We start from the raw sequence: 23288 nt of genomic DNA, 5'->3' as shown, positions 1-23288 counted from the left end.
TCTGATTCTGATCGTTGTTCCAACGATTTCTGATGCTCAATGGAAGGAACTCATGTCGGCGGTAAAGGGTGCCAAGTCTGGTTCTTCGTCAGATGGCAACAAATTTGGTACGTAGAATTCCATTGATTGGCTCATTGACACTGGAGCTTCAAATCATATGTCCGGTAAAATTGATTTTTTCACCGATTTACATGACATCTCTTCGCCTGTTTGTTTGCCCAATGGGAAAAGCACGACGGCAACAAAGGAAGGAAGAGTTATTTAGTCTGATAATTTAACTCCTAATAATGTTTTATATGTTCTTGCTCTTAAATGTAACTTGTTATCTGTGTCTCAATTATTAGAAAAACAATGTTATTTTATTATGTTCACTGACAAGCTATGCATTATTCTGGATCGCAGTTTGAGGAACCTGATTGGAGCGAGGTCCAATGTGATGGGGTCTATATTTTTCGTCCGGTTCGTGCTCGGAATCTGCAGGCGAACAAAGTAGTTATTTAATATGCAAGTTTGTTATGGCATAGGCGTCTCGGGCATCAGTCAAGTTGTGAGCTCTCTTCCGGGAGTTTCTAGTAGTCGAAGTACTCATAGTAGTTATTTAATAAAGCATCTGGAATTTTTTATTTAATTCATTGTGATATTTGGGGTCTGAATAATATTGTTTCAAGTTGTGATGCTCGTTATTTCCTAACCATTATTGATGATTTTTCTCGTGCAACTTGGGTGTTTTTTATGGTTGGTAAAAATCAGGCTTTTCAGTTGGTTCGTGAATTCTGTGCTCTGTCTAAGACTCAGTTTGGTCGGAAGGTGAAGGTTATTCGTAGTGATAATGGCCAAGAGTTTCTTAGTTTGGGGTCGTATTTTGCTCAAAAGGGTATTCTGCATCAAACGTCGTGTGTTGACATGACTCAGCAGAACGGGTTGAGTTGAGCGTAAACATCGTCACATTTTAAATGTGGCCCATGCTCTTCGGTTTCAGGTACTTTTGGGGTGAGTGTGTTATGACTGCGGTGCATCTCATTAATCGCACTCCTAATCCGGTTTTGAAAAGTAAAACCCGTCATGAGCTTTTCTTTGGACAATCTCCTTATAATAGTCTGCGTGTGTTTGGTTGCCTAGCTTATGCTGCAAATCGTCCTCGAATTAAGGACAAGTTTGATTCTCGGAGTCGAAAATGTATTTTCGTTGGTTATCCTCACGGAAAAAAGGGTTGGCATCTGTTTGATTTGGAGACGAATGATTTTTTTGTGAGTCGGGATGTGCAATTTTTCGAAGATAAATTCCCGTACTTAGAGTCTCTTCCGGATGATTGACGTTTATTGTGGGAAAAATATTTTGCGACTCCGCCGATGTGGGAGGACGATGTGTTGCGTGATTTTGATATGTATGATGCGAGAGAGGGAGTGCGAACTTCGAGACAGCCCGCACCACACCCCAGCCGCGTTCAGACTAGCCCAGCCACAGCTAGGCCGTGGCACGAACTGCCAGCCCCCCCCCCACACCCAGCCAGCGCACGCTGGCCAACCGCTGGTTTTACCAGCGTCAGCCGCTGCCAACTGGAAAACCAACGGCAGCTGGCCAGGCCACTAGCAGTCAGCGCCAAGCCCGCTGGAATTCCAGCAGGCGCTGGCAGCAAAGCAGCAGTGCAGCCACTCAGCAGGGCTACTCGACCCAGCCAGCTGGTGCTGGAAGTCAGCCTCCCAGCCCAGCTGGGCTGACAGCCCATTCCGGCAACCAGTGCCGGTAAGACCCCGTCCCAGGTCTGGCCCGGTGATCATGTTTTGCCAACTGTTGATCATTTTGGTGTTTCCGAGCGTCCGACAAGTGTTGTTCAGCAAGACATAGTCGACGAAGATATTTTTATTTCGCCGGAATATTTGAGGGGGTGTTCGTTGGATAATTTGGGTCGTGGTCATCGAGAAAAACGTCCTCCTTCTTGGCATCGTAACTATGTTACACATACTCTCATCACTAAAAATATAGACCCCGCTACATCAAACATTGACCCTCCTCGATCACATTCCTTAGGTAAACATTTCCCTATAGCTTGTCATGTTGAATATAATCGTTTTTCTGGCGAAGATCACTAAGGGAAAGGAACCTTCTTCATTCAAAGAGGCGGTTAAAGACGTCGGTTGGCGTAAGGCAATGCAAGATGAGATTGACGCTTTAGAGCGTAATGGCACATGGACCATTGAGGATCTTCCTCTTGGCAAAAGAGCAATTGGTAGCGGTTGGGTGTATAAAATCAAATACACCGACAAGTCAAAGGTGGAACGTCTCAAGGCTCGATTGGTCGTTCATGGCAACCATCCGGTCGAAGGTGTTGATTATAATGAGACGTTCGCTCCGGTTGCTAAGATGGGTACGGTACGTATTTTACTTGTTGTTGTGTCATCAGATGGACGTTCATAATGCATTTCTTCATGGTGATTTGGATGAAGAAGTTCACATGCAGTTTCCTCCGGAGTACGGCACTCCGCAACCGGGCAAAGTTTGCAGGTTACGGAAGTCTTTATATGGCTTGAAATAGGCCCCGAGGTTTTCAAAGTTGTCTAGTGCTCTGCGAGGTTTTGGGTTTAAAAACTCATATGCTGATTACTCTCTGATTAGTTATGTTCAAGCAAGTGTTTCTTTGCATATGCTGGTTTATGTCGATGATTTGATTATTGCAGGCTCCTCTCATGATGCGATTGTTCGGTTTAAAGCTTATTTGTGCATATGCTTCTATATGAAGGATTTGGGTTTGCTTAAGTATTTCTTAGGCATTGGGTCTTTCTTTCTCAGCGAAAGTACGCTCTTGATATTTTGACTGAGGCAAGAATGCTGGGTTGTAAACCTATTGACACTCAGATGGAGCAGAATCATCGTCATGCACATGCTTCTGCTGAGCCGTTAGCTCATCCGGAACAGTATCGTCGTTTGGTTGGCCATTTGGTTTACTCGTAGGTCACTCGACCAGAGTTGAGTTATATGTTTTGGCACAGTTTCTGAGTGATCCACAGGTTTCTCATTGGGATGCAGCTACTTGGGTCTTGCGCTACCTCAAGGGTAGTCCGGGACAAGGCATCTTATTGCGGCCTATGTCAGATTTACGCTTGACGGCGTTTTGTGAGAGTGATTAGGCGGCGTGTCCATTGACTCGGCGTTCCTCGTCTGGTTACTTTGTTTTCTTAGGTCGTTCCCCTGTTTCTTGGAAGACTAAGAAACAACCTACTGTAGCACATCTTCGTCTGAAGCCGAATACAGGTGTATGGCTCTTACTATTCGTGAGTTGAAATGGTTGAAACAGTTGTTGTTTGATCTTGGTATTAAGCATTCAAAGCCTATGTAGTTGTTTTGTGATAATCAGTCGACTTTGCATATAGCTAAGAATCCGGTTTTCCATGAACGTATGAAGCATATTGAGGTAGACTGTCATTTTGTTCGTGATGAGTTGATAAACGGTAATATTTCTACCTCCTATGTTTCGACGGGTCATCGGCAGATATTTTAACCAAGGCTCTTGGACGTCAGCAATTTGGTTTTCTTTTACGCAAGTTGGGCATTCGCGATTTGCATTCTCCAACTTGAGGGGGAGTATTAGAGCCGGTTTGGTTTATTTATGTTAATATTGTATTTACGTTAAGTTTATCTTATTAGGAGTTTTAGGCTAATTAGGTTTCCTAATATATTGTGTATGTATATGTGATTAATATCAATACAAAGGTTAAGCCGTTTTCTCCATATTTTCTTAAGTTTATCACATAAAACAATAATATGTTTTGGATGACTAAATTTGGACATGATCAGTTTATCTTTTTTGAATAGCAAAAATATTTCATTAATTAAAAGTCATACGACATCTACAATAGAGATTCGACGTTAACAAATACATAAGATATTGAATCAAATAGAATTTTCCTTCATAAAAACTACGATCGTCGAGTAGATCTTGCACTGCGGAGCATCTCCCGCTTATATCGCTGAAAATTACAGCCTTGTTGGAGAGACAATCTAACGATCCTTTGTAGCCGTGAGGATGATTTCCTTCTGATTCATCTGTTCGTATTCGAAAACTTGATAACTTTTTCACCAACGAAATAATTTCACGACAATCCATTAGATCTGCTACCATGGATTCAAAACTAAGAAATTTCTCCCTCGAAAAGAGGAGATAAACCTTGTCTTTCGAAGGAGGTCGAAAAACCCTTGTCTTTCGAAGGAGATCGGAAACCCTTTCTTTCGAGGGAGAAAAGTTCCTCCCAAAAGGAGGAAGTATTATTATAAACCTAAAAAAACAATAAAGAAACAATGATTGGGGCTTTCCACCGATTAAAATCGATGAAAGCCCCTTCAAAATTCAACAATGGAGGCTAGGGTTTTGGAGAGAGAAAGGAGGAGAGGGAAAGGAGGAAAAAGTTCTTTATGATCGGTTTATCTTTCAAGTGATCTAAAAAACAATAATCATGCTTGAATTGTTCAATGGACATTATTCAATGCAATAACCAGTAATTGGAGGAATACTAGGCAAAAGCTCTAAAGATAGTAATTTTATTAAATGAAAAGATTACCTTTTAAAAAAAAAATGAAAAGATTTAAAGCAGTTTCGAACAATACCTGCATAGAAGCACACTTATCAATCACTTTATCCACCTGCCTTTTTCCTTCAACACCACCCTGAGTACACCATTTAATAATAAGATGACCAAGAGGCAGTACGGAGAAACCTGAAGAATATTAATGACATATAGAATCAAATGTGGCAGTACCTCTAAAACACGAATCAGACTTCTAATGACAGTGTACTCTCCCCTGCGGATTGCCTCCTCCGAACTAAGCAAATTGTCAGCATTACAGCTCAGGTCAGAGACTCTTCCAATTGAGTTGCTCCTAGGAATGCCTGCTGAGCACAAAAGGTCAAAACCCAAAATTTTTAGCTACAGAATTGTATTCATAATTGTGAACAAACACTTAAGAAAGCCATGTCTGACATCAGCTAAGTAAGGACAGATAATTCCTTAGTAATTGGTTTGGTTTCAGTCCAGTATCTAGATATATGATTCAAGATTGATGTGGATCTGTGCTTAGTCAAATTCGGTTGTACTCAATGTCAGATAGGCTTATACTTCCTCCATTATATGAACATAGCAATGTTTTGAAGTGTTCACAAATCCATCTGATCAAAGAAATTAATGGACAAAGTAGTGCATTGACAAAATATGAAAGTCAAAATGTTGCAAATAACAGAAACGGAGAAATTATCGAGTTGGATCTGACAGGATCAAATCCAATATGGTACTAGGGACCTGAAGAATCTGGGTGGGTGTATGCGTGATGGGTCATAAGCCACTGGACTATGCACACGACATGGCAATGTTGCTGCTGGAGTAAATGCAACAAAATCTTGGGGAATTTAAGGAGTGACGATAATTATGAAAGGTATAAGAAAGTAAGAAGGGAAGCAATGAAGGTTCTACTAGATGCAAAAGGCGAAGGAAATCAAGACCCTTAAGCAAGTTAGGATACAAAAGAAAGGGAAAAAGGCATTTATAGACATGCTCATATGAGAGATATGAAGACGCGTGAAATTGAAAAGTTCAAGGATGTCGACCTAAAATTTTTTGTTAGAGACTAGGAGATACAGGACAGAAGGAGGTCTTACCGTAGTACTTTGATGATTATCCAAGATGTTAGGGGATATAAATATCCATTACAATATGGTTAACTAGCAGCTTATGTGAAGAATTCAACATTGCATTGAAAAAGATTGGATCAATAAAAAAAAGGTTGAGCCTTTTCTATTTAGGTTTGGAGATGTTTAAAACAAAAACAAGAATTGAATAGTTAACAGCATTTTTCAAACAAGACTGGGTCAAGGTATCAAACAAAATACTATGAAACTATGAGAGCGAGTGATCAGACAAAGAGAAGAAGAAAGATTTACATATGGTGGTACTGATTTGAAAAAGGTATATTATACAGAAAGGCATTGAAAACATTAAGGACACATATGATAGAGTTAGCATGAGCGTGCAACCAGAGGAGTCCTCATTTCCTAGGTGCGAGTGTGGGATTTGGGAATGGGTCTAAGTGTCAGACTCGAGAAATTGATTAGAACTTGAATTTGATGTCAAGAGGATTGAAATGTCAAAACATGGTAAAGCAAACATGATGAGTCAAAGGAAGCATCAATTACCGGAGGCTCCGATTCGATTAAAGTATATTAAGGTAGCAATCACCATCCCTGTTGTAGTTCGCCCACGTCCCATTTGACAATTAAAAATCACCTCAGTACTAAGGTCAACTCGAGATATTTTATTAACCTGAAAGCCAATTTCAAATTAATGACTACACACAAGTAAATTATATGAAACAGAAACAATAAAAATTTCAGCATGCAATTTATTCAGATTAACAAGTTATAACTATCAAAATTAAATTACAAAATGAAAGTATAACACCAAGTTTACCAACTAACTCAGCCCAACCCAGCAAAAAGGCAGCTTTCATTAAATATCCTGTATAGACATCTCCTTACTCTTCTCAATTCATTAGTTTCATGCCATTGTACAATCTGAAATATAACAGCTTCACATTTAAACCCATGCTTTTATGTTTCACTAATTTTCCTATTCTATCCAAGTTATTCCTCATTACATCATCTATGATTCCATCCCCAAGCATATTATTATCAAGTTATCATCCTTATATACATAGCTCCTACATTGTAAATTTCGTAAACATGTTGATGCTTTAGTTGAATATGTCATGATATCAAATTATCAAAAAAATATGGCCGCAAGATGAGAAGATAGAAATTACTAACCCATTACATTGCTTTCTTTTATACTAACTTTGATTTGTTCTTGACACTTTAACTTTTTGCACTATTCACATACTTACATTTGAACGTTATTAATTCACACATAAGGAAAAAGATTCTTTTGAACTCTTGTTAGGTTTTCTCAATATGAATTTTTGAACTATCAACTTTTTTTTATTTTAACATATACTTTCTCTGTTCTTTTTTACTTCCTGTTATCACGTTTGCCAATGCAAAACTTTAGCGATCAATAACTTTAATTCTTCATAAGTAAAAATTATTAAAGTTGTATATTACGATAGTACTTATTGAGACGAATTAAAAAAAGATATCATATGAATATATTTTTCCTTACATATCACTTACAAAAGACGGTCAAAGGAGAGGTGATGAATAGTGTAAAAGTCAAAGCGGGTCAAGTAAAAAAGAACGGAGGAAGTACATAATTAGAGTATCAATGGTTACATTGGCAAGCGTTAAGAACTTACAAAAAGTAGTAATTGTAGTAGTAGTAGTAATTTATATCAACTTATTAGACCATGACAAAACTTAATAAAACTTACTTCCTCCGTTCTTTTTTAATTCCCGCCCCATTGACATCCCTACCAAGCACTCAAAACTTTGACTAGCACACCACTAACTATTAATTGGGGTGCAACGCGCACCATTAAGGGGTATTTTTTTCCACTCAAAATGAGACATTTTTTTGGTAATTAAAGGGTAATTAAGGATACACGTTGCTCCCCAATCCATTGTAGGTAGTGCGTTAGCTACTAGTCAAAGTTTGGGGTGTGTGTGTGTGTCTGTACTTGATTAAATTTATAAAAGGTTGATATTTTGTGTCGGTGTGTCTCTGGGTGTGTGTGTGTGTGAGAACTAACACCCCACAAGACAGTGTACTGATAAATCATAAAAGACATTTAAAGGAGTTTGTGTGAATAATGTAAATTTTCCAATTTCCATCCCTATTAGTTCACATGGCATTCAGCCAATTTAGAATCTTAATTGACTATGTAATGATCCCTCCATATTTTTTTGTTCCTCCTATTAAGAACTAAGGGAAGGAACAAATTTAACAACAACAAAGTCTTAGTCCCAAAAATAATTTATTTGGGGTCGTTTAACATGAATCGTCACAAGGAATCGTACAATATAAATAAACAGACATAACAAAACCGTCATTTAAAATAGTTTTACAAATAGGCGAGTAAAGTGAGTAACCAAAAAAGCATTTAAGAAAAAATTAAGGGAGTAGAGAATCAAGAATAAAATTCAAAAAGTTTTAACAAAAGGGTAATTAAAACGTTAAAAACATAAATGAAAGTATTTTTAAAAATTAAAAAAAAATAATTAAAAAAAGGGCAAGAAACCCCATTACATAATCATAAAGATTTTTTTTCCACATATAAGAGATTTCATTTAAGATATAGAAAGACTTTAGTAGTTAGAAAGTAATTTCTTGCTCTTGTATCATGTGTTTTTCAAGTTTTTACATAAAAAAAATAAAAAAAATTATGACTAATAGTGAGCAAAGGGAAGGAGAGAATATTATGAACTGGTTTAATAGTATAATTACAGCAAGATTAAAGAGAATTTAATTGACAATTCTGATAATACATAAAAAGATAGGTTTATCAAGCTATTCAGTGGACTAATTCATTTCAAGAGCAAACGAAACTACAACAATTCAATACTCTAGATGCCCACATGGATTTTTAAAAAATTATTTGTGATTAACTTGTCCGAAGAAGATTATGGATGATAACCAACATAGAACGTTAGTTGCTACACAATCCATTGCTAGTTGATTCTGAAATAGAATCATTATGCCCCAAAATAGTAACATTGCTTTCTTACATAGACTAGTGGTTGGGTTAAGCCCACTTAGATAGTAGCAGTCCTACATAGAAATTCTTTTACTTTCAACCCCAATTTTATAAAAATAAATAATCCCTCTAATTATTTTTATGTGAAACTTTGGGAGGTTGCACGGTTTCCAAGTCAAAATTTGTATTGTTTAAAAAAGTAAAGGGTATGTCATTAATAAATAATCACATCCAAATCCTCATATTAAAAAAATAATAATAATTAAAATCAAAGTTGTAACCTGCCTTCACCTAATCAACCATCCACCGTACCACCGTCTTCATCACCTACCCAGCCTTCCTACCCACCACCCCCACAAACACCACCACCGTAAACCCACAAAACCAAAACCCAGAAACCCACCAACCCCCCCCCCCCACACCACCACCGCTAAAGCTGAGCAAAAATCCAAAAATCCGATCCGCCACTGATCCGAAAATTATGGATATTCGATCGATATCAAAATATCGGATTTTGGATATCTAATTGATATCCTGAAGGAAATTACGGGGCTCACGATGACATCCCTCATTTAGAACCCCATAAAACCCAAAGGCTCACTAAACCCAAAGGCTCACCAAACCCAAAGACCCACCAAACCAAACCAAAAGAAATTATTCATTCCCCTACTTCCACGGTGCACCAAACTGACCAAAGTATCAAACCCTAAATTATTACCCCCCCCCACCCGCCTCTTTTTTCTCTTCTCTATGAACATTTGCTTTCTCTCTCCTCTCATCTCAAATTTCAATCTCTATTTTCAACATTTACTTTCTCAAATCTACTCTATTAGCAAGCTTCTCACTCAACCTCTGCCGTTTTGTCTACTTACTCGGCACCTCACCACCGTTCTCACTCAACCGGCACTAACTAATCATTTACAACCTACGCGAGTTTGCAGCTTTGCCTTCCTAGGATTTGATTAGATTGAAATTAAAGTGGACTAATTCAATTAGGTATATATTGCTGCGAAAATTGCCATGAGTTTTTACAAGTATATCAATTGCATGTTTTAGGGTTTTAATTTTCTAGAATAAAAAAAGGTTTTATTTTCTCCTAAACATTTAGTTATATTCTTCAAATTAGCTTGTAAAAGTAGTAATAATTTATTAAGTCTAACAACTTTCTTTCTTTCAATAAGTAATTTAATTTCATATATGATGATGTAACAATGTATACAAGTATCAATTTGCCTTGGAAAAAAAATCAATTTTGCCATTAACTCAGTATTTTACAAATTTATTAGTATAAGGGTTGGATATTGGATATCCGAAATTCCGAACAATCCAATCCGAAAATTTTCATCCAATATATCTGATATCCAAAAATTTCAGACCAGATACGGATATCCGATCCATGCTTTTCCCTAACCACCGCAAACCCATAAACCCACAAATCAAAAACCCTAGAAATTGTTTATGAAACCCACGAACACCACCTCACAACCCCTAACCAACGAACACCACCTCGCTACCCTATACCAACCGAACAGAGAAAAAGAAGATATGAAAGAGGAGAGAGATTATGGGATTGAAAGTTCAAGAGAGAAAAAGAACTATTGGGTTCAATTACATGAAAGTTAAAGAGAGAAAAAGATCTTAATAAGGAGAGAGAATTATATGGGGAAGATGAAGATGAATTTAGAGAATGAAGAAAGATAAAATCAAATTAGGTTAGTTGGGGGATGTAAATTGGAAGAGAATTATTAATTGATTTAAGTTAGGTTATTTACTTAATTTTAGTTTTGTAATTGTATTTGAAAATGTTAAATAAGGGTATGTAAGTAATTTTGTATATAAAATTTGCAAAAAAAAAAAAAGTTTTTAGAAAGTTGCACATAATTGTAATCGTCCATTTATTTTATCATAGAGGGAGTATTTTACATAAGCTACCTCAAAGTAAAGGTTTTGCCTTTGCTCTTAAAGAAAAAAAAAAAAAAAACATATCCAATCCTACGTGGGCGTTACTTCGGTCATTAAGTTTCATTCCGTTACAAAAGTGGGAATATGTTTTAAAATAACCCTAGGCGCTAAGGCGCAAGGCGATAGAGGCTAAGCGCCATATAGTACGCCTCACTTCAAAGAGGCGCGCACTGAGTTCACCTTAAGCGCAGCAGAACCCTCTCGCTTCTGCATGCCTTACCTAACGCTTGAATTCGCGCTCAAACAACACAACCATAGAAGATGATGTCGAAATAGAAGGAAAAGAAAAATATTCCCCATATCACCATAAGTTCTCACAACTAAGGCTTCAAATAAGCATTTCAGAAAACAAACAATTCAAGCTTAAAATGTGTGTAAAAAAATTTCTACATTATAATTCATACGTAAGTCTTCTATAAACAAGAATACGTTTAATTAATGTCATGCCCTAGGAAGCACGGGGACGGCAACTCACTGGCTTCTCCCGTACCGGAGACGGATAGGGGACAGGTACGGTACGGGTACGCCTAAAATACGTCCCCGAGACATTTCCAAAAAATTGGGTACACCGAAGGAATGTGAATACGGGGCGCTAAAAATTTGGGTACGTCTTGGGTACAGATCCAACCAATTTTGGCGTCCCCAAGTTCATTTTTGTCTCTTTTCCATCTTCTCACTTCCTCAATCTCTGTTCTCTACTCTCTTTGAAGTGAGGACTGAAGCAGACACCACAAGTTGTCGACTCAACGCCCACCACCACTCTTCTCCTTCACCGGCGACAGAAATCTCCATTTCTTTTTTTCCTCTTTTTCCCCTGCTTCGGGCTTCTTAGTAGGTGGGGTTAATTACTTTTACTTTTGTGTGGGTTAGGGGTAGGTGAAGGAATTTCAGTCTTCCACGTGATATCTTTTGCTTTTGAAGTTTATCTTTGCTTTTACATTTTTTTTTTAGAAAAAAATTTACATCTATTTAAATCTGACATCATAGCCTTTGACTTTTCTCATTTAATTTAATATCTCGTTTATTTTACTAGTAGGAAATAAAAAAAAAATACTTTTTACATCTATTTAAATCTGACATCACAGCCTTCGACTTTTCTCATTTAATTTAATATCTCGTTTATTTTACTAGTAGGAAATAAAAAAATACTTAAATATTTTGTACTTTCTAAAAATAAATGTAAAAAATTATTAAAGAAAAATAACTATAAAAAATTAATTATTTCAAATTTTTCCCATATCCATGCCGTACTAGTTTTTCTAAATTTTAATTTTGCCGTTTTCCGTCCCCGTACCCGTTTTGTCCCCGTTTCCGTCTCAGTGCTACTTAGGTCATGCCCCACACCTATGTCCAATTTCTAATCTACGTGAACCTAGTACTCGTGCTCGTGCTAGCAAAGGGTGGATATGCCTAAGAAAATTGATATGAATAAAGTAAAAATAAATGAACATGGATAAAACTCCACACATGCCATATTTAAGCCTTTGACATTCTTAAATTCAAAAGATGATAGAAATGTAGTATTACTTCGGACATACATGGATAGTGTATAGATATTAAATAATATGTTAAGCATGAGCTTCAACCAATAAGAGAGATAGTTTCATGTTGGAGAATTCAACTTGTTATAATCTTAGTGTGGTCTCCATGAAGATAACCTCAAGGTTTGTTGCATCTTATGTCTATTTATCAATTTCCATCCCAAACCACTCACACACAATGAGTCACCCAGATCCTTATTCACAAGAAGGGCAAAGAAATTGTAGATGGAAGCAATATAGCATTATAAACTGAATAAAGGCATCACCCATATTGAAGTCGTTTGAATACAAACAAAATGTACTTCTTTGCCAACTGTTGAAACTATGCATACAAGGTGAATTGGTGAAATATATATTGATCTACTAAACAAATAAAATCAATAATGAAGGATTATATGGAAAACATAAATACATTGGTGTGGTTTAGGATTATCAAAAAAATTTAGCATTTTTTATTATATATTCAACCCTATCAATATAATATTGATTTTGAAAGCATGAGAACATAAACATATGCATCACTTTAACTCACCTATTCACCAATCACATGAAAAAATTAAGAATAAAATTTTGATTTTGAAAGCATGAGAGCATATACATCAATGTTGTAAATTATTACCCTAATGCCCTGGGGTTCATGCCTAAGGCAAGGTAAGTGTAGCCAAGTGAACAATCTTACAAGTGAAACCTAGATAGCAAATCTGTAAACTTTCATAAAGAAGATCATGGAGTTAGTAAACATCAAACATACCAGAACATCAAAATCTGATTCTTTAGGCGACTTCTCGTCAGTAACAGGAACTCGCTCATAGTTAACAAGATAACCTTCAATTTTCAGCTCCTCATATACCTAGACCAAGGAAGTTATTCAAATATAAGGCACAAGAGTATCAGTGCAGGGACCCAACTATCTACATACCTCAAGTGGAGTCTTCACAAAATCACAAGTCACTGGCTCCCACTGGTCCACCATTTGTCCATCAGGCAGTTCATCAGTAACAAGGATCTTGTTTCCGTACCTACAACCAAAAAGCCATAAGTTGACTCAAGCAGACAAATGAGATCACTAATATTCAGCGACTACATTTAAAAGCCAATGAATTGAGATTGAGACAATTTTGACACCTTGCAGCTTCCAGCAAGATGTCTTCCTTCAATCGAGATTCCATATCTTCCACCCTATCCCTGTTAATTCCCTAATTAATTTAGGAATGTCATATCCAAACTGAAACAAATCAATCAACAAAACCTTTACCAAGAAGTTAAAAAAAATAAAAATAAAAATGCAAGAGACATAGCCCACACAAATATATTTCAACTATACCAGAGTGCTTCTTTTTCCATAAAGTAAGAAGGTTGGCAATAGTTGCACAACATCTTACCTGGACTGGGTAGGAGTATCAGACTCAGGTAAGGATTTGAGTGTCCAATACGGAAATTTCTAAAAAGTTGGGACACATGGATTTGGTCCAATTTTGGGCACAAGAATGAAGAGAAGGATATTTTTATTTAGCAACATACTAATTTTTTTAAAAACCTATAATAAATATTGCAAAAAATATGAAGATTACTACTAATTTAAATTTATTTTTATAAAATTGATATTTAAATGGGAAATTTGTACGGAGTAATGGAACATGCTTGGAACAGCATTAAAAAAATGAAAGCACTTGGAGTATTCAATGAAAACAAGGCAAATTGACGTAGGTGTATCCTCTGTTTATCAAAATAAATAATAACCTACTTAACTGTCTATTGTTCTCCTTTTTCATTCTATTCCATCATTTTATTATAATATACTTCTCCCTTCCCCTATTTTCTTATTAATAAAATAAATTAAAAGCTGTCTGGATTCTGGTAGCATAACCACAATCCCTACTATGAACAGGAGATTTTCTCTTCCCCTGACTCACATAGGTGCTTCAGGTAGGGCATCATGTCCAAGTGGCAAGTGTACAGTCCCGAATCTGATGTGGATTCCCACTCTCGTGCCAGTGTCGTGTTGAAATGGGTATGTGAGCCATTTTACGGAATCCAGATATACAAGAAAAAAAATTTAAAAAAAATAAAAACCACTATTATGGTGAACAAGGGAACAGACTCATGAACTTGAGATGGAAAATGTTAAAAGAAGCTTGTATAGTCAATTAATCAATCAAAGCCTTAATCCCATAAGTGGAGTCGGCTACATGAACCAAAGGTGATTATTCCGTATAGTCATCCACAAAAATCTTCCTCCTCCATCTAAGAGAAGCTTGTTCAGTCAATGAATCAAAAAAATTTTGGACCATATAATTAAGCAATAAGAGCAATTAACTTCATCCTCTAAGTTCCTTAGAAGAAGCGCAAAAAAAGAATGCACATTTCATGATAATACAGGCTTATCCTAAGATGGAGCAAGAAACTTTGACATGGCAGACCACAGACGTAATGTGCAGATAAAGGGAAAGAAATTTACGACTACAAGGAAATATGACAACTTTGACTGACCTTTGTATTTATTAGAGATTTAGTAATAAAATTTGCTCTATTCAAGGAATGCAAAAAACGTTCACAGGATAGATAGTGAAATTAATATCTTAACTAAACATTGCAGAAATAAGAATCGGTTGACAAGTTGACCTCAATATGAGAAAAACAAGAATTACTGCATGTTCTTGTTGTGTTAATTTATGCCACTTTGCCTAAATATACATATATGTATTTAGATTTTAAATTTAACGGAAAGAGTGAATTTTTAAATGCATGAAACCAGTTCCCCTCATCACTGATTCAAGTTCCCTTTTTTTAGACTTTTGTATAGTCGGAGTCGATTTTAAGCAAGAGTGATACATGACATTTCAGGAACTTTTAGATAAAATACTTCATGATAGCTTGAGGGCTTGAGATTTTTTTGTCCGTTGCCCCCTTCTTTTATATGAGTGACATTCTCTTAGTGTCTTTCTTATATTGTCAGGCCTTGCTTTCCAAGTGGGAGCAACTTCTATAAAAACATACCGTATACTCAAGATTCGAGAAAGGCCTTTCAACATCACGCAAAACAAAGGGACGTCCATTGATATACACCACCTGTTACAAAAACATGCACTGAAATAAATCTAAGCAAGAACAACAGTCAAGATTCAAAACAAAAAGAAAATTAAGCTATGGTACTTTAAGAAAAACAGCTTAACAGAAATGAATTTTCTTTTTACTTTTGCTATATGATTATCTTGATACTTTTCCAGATACATGATACTATATCTGGAATAAACTGTACTTCCTACTAGGATTCACAATCAGGAAGTGGAAAAATATATATTGGCATGAAAAGGCAATAAGAAAAAAATAATAATATGAATTTGAACCCCAAGTTGGAGACTCCTGAGCACAAGCAAAGAAGTTCAGGTTCACTTGGGATTTTCAATTTTACCCTCCTACAACTAACATAACGTCTGGAGATGCTTTACCATTTTACAAAATACAGCTTGTCCCCATTAAATCAAAGTGTGTGTGTGTGTGTGTGTGTGTGTGTGTGTATGGAAACGTGATATTGAAAATTTTCCCTCCTAAACACTTGCTTACAAAAACTCATTGTTATAGAAAAAGAAGGTTTATATCTATCTTATGGCTTTCACTTTATATAAAATATAAAGTAAACTTCCTAAAATATCAAACTGCCATTTATAACCAACTTATTATTTTATCTTGCTTGTTTATATTATTTTAATATACATTTTATTTATACATTATAATACTTGGCGAATTGATTTATTATATTTTATACCTTATTTTATAAATTCATTTTCATTACAATTATTTAACAACTGCACGGGATTTAACCTAGAAGGTCCCTACGTGAGAACATCGTACTTACACATAAATCTAAAATTTAAAACATATGAGTAAAAATTGAGATTATGCGAGGGAAAATTTAAGACATGATTCAAAATTTAGAAGTTAGAACATATGAATAAAGATTTAGACAATCTGAATAGGTTATAATTTAGAGCACCTAATTTAAAATTTAAAACATCTAAGTTGAAATTCAGACAAACAGATTTAAAATTAAGATTAATTGAGTAAAAATTAGAACTATGGGGCAATTCCAGTCAATAGGTCAGGTTTGGGTCAAATCTCTAATAGATTTCGGGTTGTGCTTAAAAACAATAAAAAAAAAAAATAGTGTAAAACTTACAATTAATACAAAATACTACCCCTGGTCCAATTCAAATGAATATTTTATGTCTCACAAATAATACCCCTTTGTTGCGAGTAAATTGGACCGGAGGTAGTATGATATTTGGGTCAAATCGGGTTGTTTGGTTTCGGTTCAAATCGGGTTTGGGTTTCTCTCAGTACCTTCGGGTCGAATTCCATATATCAGCAATGTCAATTAAAAGGGTCCTAAAGCATATCATTAAAGATTCGTCAATATTCTACCCAAATAAGCCATCATAGTAACTTCTTCTCCTCTCCCCCCCCCCTATCCCCCACCAAACCTCAATAAACGAATGTTTAACCCTGTATATTAAAGGAATAGCCCAAGCCTCACCAAAGATAAAAAGCCATATTATAGTGAAAGACAAGATGTGAGCATGGCTCACCATGTCAGGTGGTATAGCCAATCCGGCCTTCACCTTTAGAGCATATCATGCTTAATAATTCTTCGGCTAAAGTCCCCAAAATCTTTCACCTAAAGGGGAAGTGTTCACTATTTGCTATGGAATAGCATGTTGTTTGCTGATAATTAAAAATATATTGTACAATCAATCAATCAATCAAAGCCTTAATCCCATAAGTGGGGTCGGCTAACATGAACCAAATTTGATTATTTTGTGTAGTCATAAATGCTTATTAAACACAAGCACGGATTACTTCTTCAATTTGTTGACAAGGTTCCAACAATAGCATTAGGGGAGAGGTTTTTCCACTCTAGGGTTTTAGCTTTCTTATAGAAGAATTCAAAAGCGTGAAGCCATTTGGGTGTCCTTTTAATCAAATCCATCAATACTTAGCAAACCATTAAGAGATATCAAGAAAAGAAAAGAGTAAAAGGAAAGTAAACAAACTTCATGCAAAATTACTTGGGCCTGAAGACTAATAAATCCCACACTTCCCTCTTCCTATTACGCCGAAACACACCAATGGAGAAGCTACCATCCACTGAAAGCCAACCACTTCATTCATCTCTGATAGTTTACTACCAACCAACAAAAAGGGTAATACAAACACGGTTATCTCTCTCTAAAAAAACACAAAAGCCATTATGTTTAGATTTCAAAACAAATACATAACTTAATTACCAATTATGTTTACTCCCCTGGTCCCCCGTCCCCCTACATCCAACAAATACTTCATATGCACACCCGCCAAAGCATCCAACAAGAAACACTGCCTTATGGTTATTCCCTTTAAAACCCATGAAATAAAATAATCAAAATATAATTCTTGAAAAAATCGAGGCCTTTTGTACTTAAGACATTACTACTACTTTTATTTTGAATACAACAAGAGCAAAAGCTTTATATCAAATTTAAAAAGGTATGAGAAATGCTAAAGGGTAATCTTCTAGTTTATCAAATTTAATATGAAGCATATAAACCGTGTAGCCCTAAATTCATAGTATGAATGAACAAGCTTTTCCACCCCAAATTTCTCAAAAGAAAACACCTTTTCTTTGCCCTTCTTTTACAATCACTTCAGATTGAAAACCTTTTAAGGGAAAAGAAAAAAAAAAAAAAAAAAAAATCCTCTACATTTCTCTTGATAGTCAACTATTCTCCACTTTTTTTTCAAATTTGAAACACATAAATGCATTACCACAAACACGGTGTACAAATAAGAAGACAAGTTGACCTAGTTCCTACATACTTCCCCTGTTTTCTTTTAATTGCATCATTTGGATTGAGCACAAAGTTTAAGAAATAAATAAAGTAACAAAAATGCCCATGTGACTACAAACAAAGGAGAGGGAGTAAAACTACGGTAACAAGGATAAATATCATATGTGACTAATGTGAGTAAGGGGAAAATAGGTATTTGGTGTGTGAACACAAACAAAAATAGCATGAAAGTAAACCAATTATAGAAATGTTGCAATTAATATGCAATGTGCCAAAAAAAAAAAGGTGCATTAAAAAAAAGAAGAATATCATTAGATCCCCAAGTGAGTTGCTCTAATTAAATTGATTCCTAATCATTTTTCATTTGACTTTAATTTTAGTTTGAGTTAGACTTGAACCTACCTAACACAAAATCTGGATCTGCCACTAGGAAATAGTCTCTCAACAAATAAATTACTTTTTCTATTAGAAGACAAACTATTTTCCAATTACATCCAAAAAGATAATCTTTCAGACCTCCTACCTTATTGGAGGTTGTCGAAAGCAGTTTTAGCATAATAGTTCAACACTGAAAACCATGGGAGTAAAGGAGAATTATCACAAAAAATAATTAGGCCTGAAATATTCCTCACGGACTTAGGCCAAAGCAAAAAACCACGAAGTGTTATAATGCCATGTATTTTGTGGTCTTGGACTAGAGAGCATAACAAGAAACTCCAAAAACAACATTCTGAGTCACAAACAAAGGAGACATATAAAACATAACCGCATAACCACTTGAATATCATACTACAACAAGACTAAAATTCATTAACACGGATTGCAAGGGGAAAATACAAATTAACATACTGGCTCTTCACGGAGATTTATCCACAACACATGAGTTCTCTTTTTGTCAGCTTGGGCTCCGATGTGTTTAAGAACATTTCGGATTCCATCTATGGTAGGAATAGCAACCCCATGAACTTGTAAAGAATCTGCCTGTTGATGGTAACCACAAAGAAGGGAAAAAAAAAAAAAGAGTGATATTCTATAATGAAAATTTAAAAAAAAAAAAAAAAAAAAAAAAAAAAAAAAAAAAAAAGAGTGTGAAATTCTATATATATATATACAAAACATAAATGCATAAAAATACATATCCCATTCACACCTTAAACATACATATATAGAAATGGATATGACTAAAAAGGGAAGATTATAACCGAATATCCAGTGCCTCAAGAGATGCTTCCATATACATACAAAAACTCACCCCTCAGCACATAGATTAATTTCAATTTTTACTTGGACCCCTAATTTAAAAAATACATAGAATTTTATTTGTTACAGATACTACCTCTGTTTTTTTATGTTTTGCTCACTTACTATAGTCTATAGATATATGATTTATTCATTTTTTATACTTTATTATATCATTTTAATGCTACTTTAGGGTATAAAATATGTATTTATATAGATTTCAATTGATTACTATTAGTTAATTATACCCCTAATATGCTAATATGTTAAGAAATTGGAAACAGGACTAAAAAAAACCCCATTTTCATACTGTTTATAGGTGGTTGCAAGTGAGATAAAAAAAAAATTAAAAAAAAAAAAAAAGGAATACAATCAAAAGCCCATAATACTCTTACGAGCAGCACACATCTTGAAGTAATAATGGGTTAAAAGTTTGAAACCCATTAACTCCTAAATTTCAAGTGGAAACAAAACAATGAAAAAAAAAACCATTAATTCCTTATTTTTGTGAGTGCATCCACGCACAAGAGCAGCCCCACGAAAGGGAGAAAACCCTCATATCTACCTAGTGTTATAAATGGGGCGAATACAGAGAAACAGAGCACGAAGCGGCAGTAACTTTGGCGAGCAGATTGGGATTCGAAGAGCAGTGTACATCAGTTTCGTCAACCGCTCTCTCTATTTAAGTCTATGCAATTGACAATGTTAAGTATTATTGATTGTGTTTTCTTAATTGTGATGTGTGGCTAAATTTCTTTGTTTCAAGCTAGGGATGTAGTCTTTTATTATCTATCAATGGATTGAATTATTTGTTTGGGTTTTATTCATGTAATTGCAAATTGATAATCTTGTTTTATTTCATATGATTAATCTAACGAATTGATTGTATGTGTTTAAGGTATTGATTTATTAGCGGGAGTAAACTGTCAATATTAGTTTGTGGGATCATCAAACGTCAAATAGTACAATTTTAAGAATAGTTATACACTTGGGGTGGTCTTTATTGAATTCCTGTTCTTAATGAGTTTATTTCAATTGTTGTGATCACGAGAGTAGACATGAGATTGATATAAATATATGTTTTCTACCTTAGGAGAGGAGATGGCAATTTGATCATTGCTATATTATATTTAATCAACCCTGCAATCAATTTAATTTCATTATAGAGAGTACTTGACAAAACTCAAAACCTAGAACTCTCTCTCATTCTTGTCTGATGTTTTTATTAGTAGTACTTATCTCATATTTTCCGTAAATAGTATTTGAGTTTCTTAATTTGGTAATTGGGTATTCTTCCCTTGTAGATGTGATCATGTGATACCTTGATTTAGGCCCAACCAATAAACAAGTACAATTTAGGAAATTGTTGACAAATGTGAGTGAGTGGAAGATAAAATAAGAGAGGGGATGTAAAAAGGTGAGTTTGTGTAAGAAAAAGTTGGGTTAAGTAAGAGAGATCATAAATAGGTGTAACTATTGTGAGAGTAAAGGGGGTAAGATGGTACCAAGGGTATGCCATAAATGTAGCAAAGTGAGTAGAATAAGAAAGCCCTAAAATGGAAAGTGAGTAAAACAAAAAACTATGGAGAGAGTACCTATAAAATATGTAATTTCTAGAATTACTACCTTCTATTCTATTCTTTCATTACCCTAAAAAAGAAAAGGGAAAAAAAATGGATAATAATACCCCCAAACAACTTCCATCTATGAGTCCCATTTTCTAATTTCCCTTCATTTTTGTTATGCGAAAGTCAATTATATCCTAAATTTTTTATTCCTCCTTCCATTCTCATTAAATTCCTTCATTTCTCCTTTCTTCTTCAACAATCAGAACATTTGAAACTCAGCAAATTTTATCCAAATCTATTGATAAGTAAAGATATACCCATTAATTAACAAAGAAAAAAGCATTCACTTATTAACCTAAACCCCAAAATTAAACCCCCTAATTGATTGGAGAACTTAAATCTTTAAATTGAAAACCTTAGCTTTGAACATTGGGTGAAACTACAACTACTATAAACCCTAGTCCCTAAATTGCTCTTGAATTACTTACCTGGATGAAAAACCATGCAAATTATAAGAAACTGACATGAGATGGTCATTGAAGATTATAGAAAATGGAGCTGAAATTAAACCGTACTTGAAACTAAATAACTCAAAACCTGAAATTGATCTACTTTCCATAATAGGCTATTTGGCAAATTGCTATAAACATCAGTAGCTGTTTTGGGGTAAAACTGCTAAGACCAACAGCAGTTTATTAATTTTAAGTTTTTTACCCCAAAATAGAACAATTTTGCCCCAAAACAAAAATTGTTTATCAAGACGATAAACTTGGAATGATTTTGCCCCAAAACGAACTTAGATTTTCTCCTAAAACAGATCGTTGTTCATACTCTACTTGAGCAATTAAAATAACAGATTTTGCATGCTATTTTCCACAAATTGAACACTGAATGATGCAATTTCACCTAATTAATCTGGGTGAATTGTGCAATGAAAATAATAATTGAGGACAGTACCTGGCGGTAATTGGGAGCACCTTCAATGTGAGGAGATAGACGTTTGTTCTGGCAGCCAGGAAAATGGTCGCTCTTCAAGATAGTCTTCTTCCCAAGGACGGATCCTTCTCGCAACTTCATCACCTGCTCTGGCTCCCTCGGTATTGACATGGCGAAGATGGCGTTGCATATGAATGAATTACAGATTGTTTAGTCTACTGGATTTTAAGATTATCGCAATTGAGAGATGAGCTGCAAGCCTACAGCAGACAGGCCCAAGGTAGCTTCCTTTTATCCCTTTTATTCGAGAACCGGAACGTCAAGAGTATATTCCATTAACCAGGTTTTTTTTATTCACAAACTTAAAAAAAAAAAATGGACGTATAATAATTATTGTACATTTTTTTTTTTTTTTTTTTTTTTTAGAAAATTGTACATCCATTATAAAGATAATATAGAGTAATCAAAAGTTACTCTTGAAATAAATAAAAGTTACCCTAATATACATAAAAGTAACTCAATACAAATAAAAATTATATAATTAAATTACCTTTGTAAAACTTTTTTTGTTGTCAATTTATATAAAAAATTGTATTATATTTAAAGTTACCCAAAAAGGGCAAAAAAATTACCCTAAAATTAGCTAAAAAAGTTACCCTTATATTACTCGGTGTACACTTTATATTTAGTTAATAAACTAGTGAGTAGCTCGGACGTTGGCCCAGGCTACTACTGTTGTAGATTGTAAGGTTGTAGACATGCAATCGATAATTTTATTAAAGACTTTTTAAAACTGAAATTGTCGTTGTATGTCTTTGAATTTTTTTTTTTTTTTTTAATTGAACCTTGTAGGCTTGTAGTATACATTTATATAAGTTTTTTAACATATTAATGACATAGTTGATGGTTGCCTAAGATGGTAAAATAGTCACATTTGTTATAAAAGGTTGAGGGTTCAAATTTTCACTTATATCACACACATGGATTCCAAAATCCTAAAATCTTGCGATTTTATGATTCATGTATGTCATACAATTCGATTTATTAGTATAATTTTACCCGATTCTACATATTTCTCTTATCTAGCTTAGCGAAATTCTTACAGGATTAAAATATGCTTATACAAAATTATTTATAAAGATAACATCTTGCTTATGCATGTCCGTTAAATCGTACGATTCTACATTTAGATTCTGATAGTCCCTTCTGATTCAAAGTAACATCCCAATATTAATAACTTTGGTAATATCTAACCCCTCTCTAACCTTGGTGTTCAAATTATTTTGATGAAGTTGCTCGTTTACGTACTCTAATAAGCACTTTAGAAAAATATTTCAAATAGATGTGTTGTATTTGAAAGAAAACAGAGAACGTATAAAAGCACTAACAAAGGTCGAAGTAGTACATGTTGTTTCGGGGGTTTTTGTCCCTTGGGAGAGTTACAACACTGAGACTGGATTCAACAAAGGACGCCTGTACCTGCAAAGCAAACGGACCGCCGGATGGTCGGTGGTCCGCCTCCGAAGATTAAGTTAGTAAGCGTTCGGTAACAAAATGTGCGGAAATAAAGTTATCTGCTCGGATTC

At 34.9% G+C, this 23288-nt stretch overlaps 1 protein-coding gene across 3 annotated transcripts in view; it reads right to left on the bottom strand.

Annotated features, from left to right (window-relative positions):
- Positions 1 to 22023, bottom strand: part of LOC145605560 (uncharacterized) — a 35958-nt gene extending 13935 nt beyond the window's left edge. Inside the window, exons 1-9 of one of the 3 annotated variants that reach the window (XR_014105101.1) lie at positions 21724 to 22023; positions 18809 to 18940; positions 15132 to 15203; positions 13260 to 13330; positions 13054 to 13153; positions 12886 to 12984; positions 6179 to 6305; positions 4752 to 4885; positions 4600 to 4659 (exon numbers count right to left, since the gene is read on the bottom strand). Coding sequence is in view for 2 of the 3 variants with exons in the window: in XM_081661632.1 (XP_081517758.1) it covers positions 4600 to 4659; positions 4752 to 4885; positions 6179 to 6305; positions 12886 to 12984; positions 13054 to 13153; positions 13260 to 13330; positions 15132 to 15203; positions 18809 to 18940; positions 21724 to 21873 (945 nt within the window). In the remaining variant the exon portion in view is untranslated. The remainder of the gene's footprint in view (positions 1 to 4599; positions 4660 to 4751; positions 4886 to 6178; positions 6306 to 12885; positions 12985 to 13053; positions 13154 to 13259; positions 13331 to 15131; positions 15204 to 18808; positions 18941 to 21723) is intronic. The other 2 variants (XM_081661632.1, XM_081661640.1) reach the window with 2 other exon arrangements.
- Positions 22024 to 23288: the final 1265 nt, after the last annotated feature.

This window comes from Chenopodium album, chromosome 2, assembly GCF_948465745.1.
Source record: "Chenopodium album chromosome 2, dcCheAlbu1.1, whole genome shotgun sequence".
Lineage (NCBI taxonomy): Eukaryota > Viridiplantae > Streptophyta > Magnoliopsida > Caryophyllales > Amaranthaceae > Chenopodium > Chenopodium album.
Note: the sequence above shows the minus strand (reverse complement) of the source record. Positions and strands in the feature narration are given on the sequence as shown.